At 33.3% G+C, this 3810-nt stretch overlaps 1 protein-coding gene across 1 annotated transcript; it reads left to right on the top strand.

The window, feature by feature from the left end:
• Positions 1-364: 364 nt before the first annotated feature.
• On the top strand, positions 365-2701 carry LOC108706139. The gene is made up of 5 exons (XM_041585545.1): positions 365-796; positions 958-1021; positions 1423-1545; positions 1644-1802; positions 1923-2701. Exons 1-5 carry the CDS (start codon positions 761-763, stop codon positions 2699-2701), a joined length of 1161 nt encoding a protein of 386 aa, XP_041441479.1. The 5' UTR covers positions 365-760.
• The last annotated feature ends 1109 nt before the right edge of the window (positions 2702-3810 follow it).

Below are 3810 nucleotides of genomic sequence, written 5' to 3'. Positions count from 1 at the left end.
ACTACTTCACTGAAGATTTAAAACTAAATGATCATTTGGTTTCCAGATTTGTATGGAAACACATGCGTAGCTTAAGAATTAGAAATATACACTGTAAAAATATACAGAAATGTACCAAATACTGTATTCACTAGTACACATTTATATAAACGGGCTTGTTGTGTATTTTAATATCGTGTATTTTACAATTTTAAAAAAACCAAAAAAACGTTGAACTTTGTATACTGCTAGCTGTTATAAATATATATAAATAAATGTCACATTTTTAAAATAGAATTTACGACTCCTACGTATTATTTCGATAATAGCCGATTGGTATTACAGCTGTTCAAATAAGTGATAACGGGCTAAACACAGGTCACCAAGACCGTTTCGTGACTAAGGGCTAATTTAATGAATAAGGACAAAGGATTGTGTGTAAATGTAGCTAATAAATGTGAAGGACATTCCAGGTATACAAATAGGTGACAACTGGCTAAACACAGGTCAACAAGCCAGTTTCATGACTAAGGTCGAATTTAGTTAATAATGACAATAGACTGTGTCTAAATGTAACTAATATTTGTGAAGGGCATTTCAGGTTTACAAATAAGTGACAGCTGACTAAACACAGGCCACCAGTACAGCTTTTTCAATGCTGGGAATCGATCACCATCTGTAATTGTAGCTAAGGTTGTTTGAGATAGTAGTCATATATATAAATGGCAGTTGTGGAATGGATACAGTACATATACAGTAACAGGAAGACATTACACTTGTGATGGAGTCTAGAAAAGAAGTTTACGATATGTCAAAGGTAAAGTATGGTTTTTATATATTATTTGGATTTGTTTTATTTTTATGTGTATAATGTAGATCTGTAAAGTATAAATGTTAAGATCAATAGTAACCTTATTGGAGCTGGAAATTACGTTTTATTTTACGTCACAAATAATTTAAATTACTGTGTTGCTACAGACTCGCACAGTTCAGAAGTTGGATCATAATCGAGGTGATCAGCTCATTGGTGATGTACAGCTATGTAAGTGTATATTTCATTATATATATATTTTACAGAACTATTGATTTTTACTTATTTTTAACGTTAAATAGATACAAATGTTGTTTCTTGTAATTATTCATTTGATTGATTGTTCAAGTTATAATACTAAGCTCACTTTGTACATTTGTAAAATCATGGTTACGGTTTAATTAGTTCTTACGTTCGTTGGCACTGTACTACTATATAAGTGTATATTTCATTATATGTAGAGTTTACAGAACTAGTGATTTTAATTTAATTTTAACTTAGATGTTTTGTTTGCTGTATTTATTCATTTTTTTTTGAATGTTTAAGTTATAATGCTAAAATTACTTTGTATATTTGTAAAATCATGGTTGATGTTCTTACTTTGTGTGTAAATTTTATCATTATCGTTATAGACACAACAGAAAGCAGCTGTAAAAACGTGTTTCGTGTAACGGCTGATGTGCATAACTCTTTTGATTCGTTGATCAATGATAACACGACTTTAGAAGCTAGTAAATGTACCAAGCCAGCATTTGGTTAGTTTTATATATATATGTATATATTTTAAAAAAGTATATACCTAAATCACAATAATTCTAATGTATTGTAATTTTATTATGTATTTTTACTGCAGTTTCAAAGTTATCATTAACAAAAAGGCGTGCTGCAAAATTACAGGATTCAAAAAACAACAGTACCATTCAAGTAACCACAACTAGTTCAGCCGATGTTAGAACCTATGTTGAAAGAACTAAAGTATCTACAACACAACTCCTAGATCCTCAAGACACTGGTACGTAGAAACAATATTTAGAATGTGTTCATATAACAGATATAAGACATATGTTTAATGCTTCATGCATTTTTTTTTTTTTAATTAATTTAATTAATTAATTTATTTATTTATTTGCAGCATCAATTCAGTCACCCACTCAGCAGCCAGCTGAACATATTGATGAAATCGAGATACTGTCTCCGTTAAATGTAGATCCTACGAATCAGTGCAACAGAATAACTCCTCTGAATATCGATGATTCTGTATCTGGTGAGTCAGCAAACATAAAACCAACACATCAGTGTCCTGTGCAACAAAGTAATAACAGTTTTCCTAGAGTAAAACGGCCTTTAGGGCGTAAAACATTGAATGTCTGGTCTAAAAAACACAGATCGGCTAGTGTTGTAACACCTACTAAAGACTCTAGGGACTCAATAACGACCAAATCATCTAACAGTCATAAGTATGATAACAGATCGGATAACTGGTACACATGGTATACATGTGAAACTGATTTCTGGTATAAACTAAGAGAAGAAGTTCAGACTGCTATAACAGAAATTTCTATTTTATTGGGGTCATCATGTAAAGATGAAATATTAACCAAAGGCATCCCACTTAGCAATAAACTTTATATTACAAACAAAATATTTGGTCGTGGTCTGCAACTGCTTCCTCATGACACGGTTTCAAATTTAGATCTTAGTACCAGTGCATGTAACCCTGTGCCCACTGATCATGCTAGAGATTTACTACTGTGGCTTTTAAAACAGTGTAGATTCTGGTATGATTTAAGATCTGTTACCGATACTGTGTTGGATGAATTTCAACGTTTAGAGACACTGACTGATGAAAAAATGAAGGCTACTGCGGCTTTAGGTCTTAAAAACATTTATATCAAGCAAGTTTTTCCGTAGAGGTCTGAGACTTATGACTGGTCAGGGTTTAAAAAATAAACGAGTCAGTAGATCACATCTTAGACCCAATGTAAATCAGCGGACTAAAGCTGTAAAAAAAGCTATAAAGATTTTATCATCAAAAAAGCACGCAATGCGGACTAAAAAACCGCGTTGCGTAGCTCATCAGAGTGTTACAGGCCATACAATAACCACAGCTACAACCTGTATTGATACGGACATGCCAATCCCTATTGAGACATCGAACATTATTGCCGATGAAATACCCAGTCATATTTGTCCACCTCACATACTGTACACCAAAACACTAACCATAACTCAAATAATAAAAGACCTGTACAGGCTGAAACATCAAACAACCATAATGACGGTACAGAACACATATTTTTGGAACCTATAAATAAATATCGTAAGCAACATCCTAAATTTAATTCCGCTGAATATTCTAACCACTTTAGATTTGTAAATATAGATAAAGTATCATCATTTAAGGATGCTGTTCAGTCTGTACAGGGGGCTATCCAAGGTTTATTAAACGAAATGATGCCTGACATAGGTCATAATGATTTGGTTCAGTTACGATTGGATGGTGACGGCCTCAACAAACCACTGTATTCAATCAAAAGATCTAAGCCAGCTTAAATGCTGAGTCCTTTTTAAATGATATAGCAAATTTGTTGCAGAGTAATGCTGATCTTATTGGGAATGGATCTTTAAGACTTGTTGTAACTGTAGTGAAAAACAGAGAAGGGGGTGTATTAGCTAGACGGCGCATTAGGTCGACACCCTATAGTCGTATTATAGCCACGAAACGGCGTTGGTTATTTGATTTAAATAATGATGACAACAATTTATGCCTAGCTGGTAGTATCTGTGCTGTTTTAGCAGAGCAAGACACACCCGATAGTGTAATGCTGGAAAAGGCCCGTGATATACATAAATCATTGGGTATCCCTGATGATCACTTAGTAAGTTTTAGTGATATACCTGCTTTGGAGAAACACCTTAACATTACTATTAAGGTGTATTACCACAATCAAGGTTCATGGCATGTTTTCCAGACCCCTGAACCTTGTAAAGAAAAGGTCGTATTTATATATCATGAAGGC

Source organism: Xenopus laevis, chromosome 3L (assembly GCF_017654675.1).
Source record: "Xenopus laevis strain J_2021 chromosome 3L, Xenopus_laevis_v10.1, whole genome shotgun sequence".
Lineage (NCBI taxonomy): Eukaryota > Metazoa > Chordata > Amphibia > Anura > Pipidae > Xenopus > Xenopus laevis.
Note: the sequence above shows the minus strand (reverse complement) of the source record. Positions and strands in the feature narration are given on the sequence as shown.

Excerpts from the sequence above, each read along its gene's own strand:
- LOC108706139 (XM_041585545.1), top strand. The coding sequence starts at position 761 with ATGGAGTCTAGAAAAGAAGTTTACGATATGTCAAAG. Across the intron at positions 1,022-1,422 it reads CATTGGTGATGTACAGCTAT|ACACAACAGAAAGCAGCTGT; the intron begins GTAAGTGTATAT and ends TTATCGTTATAG. Across the intron at positions 1,803-1,922 it reads CCTAGATCCTCAAGACACTG|CATCAATTCAGTCACCCACT; the intron begins GTACGTAGAAAC and ends ATTTATTTGCAG.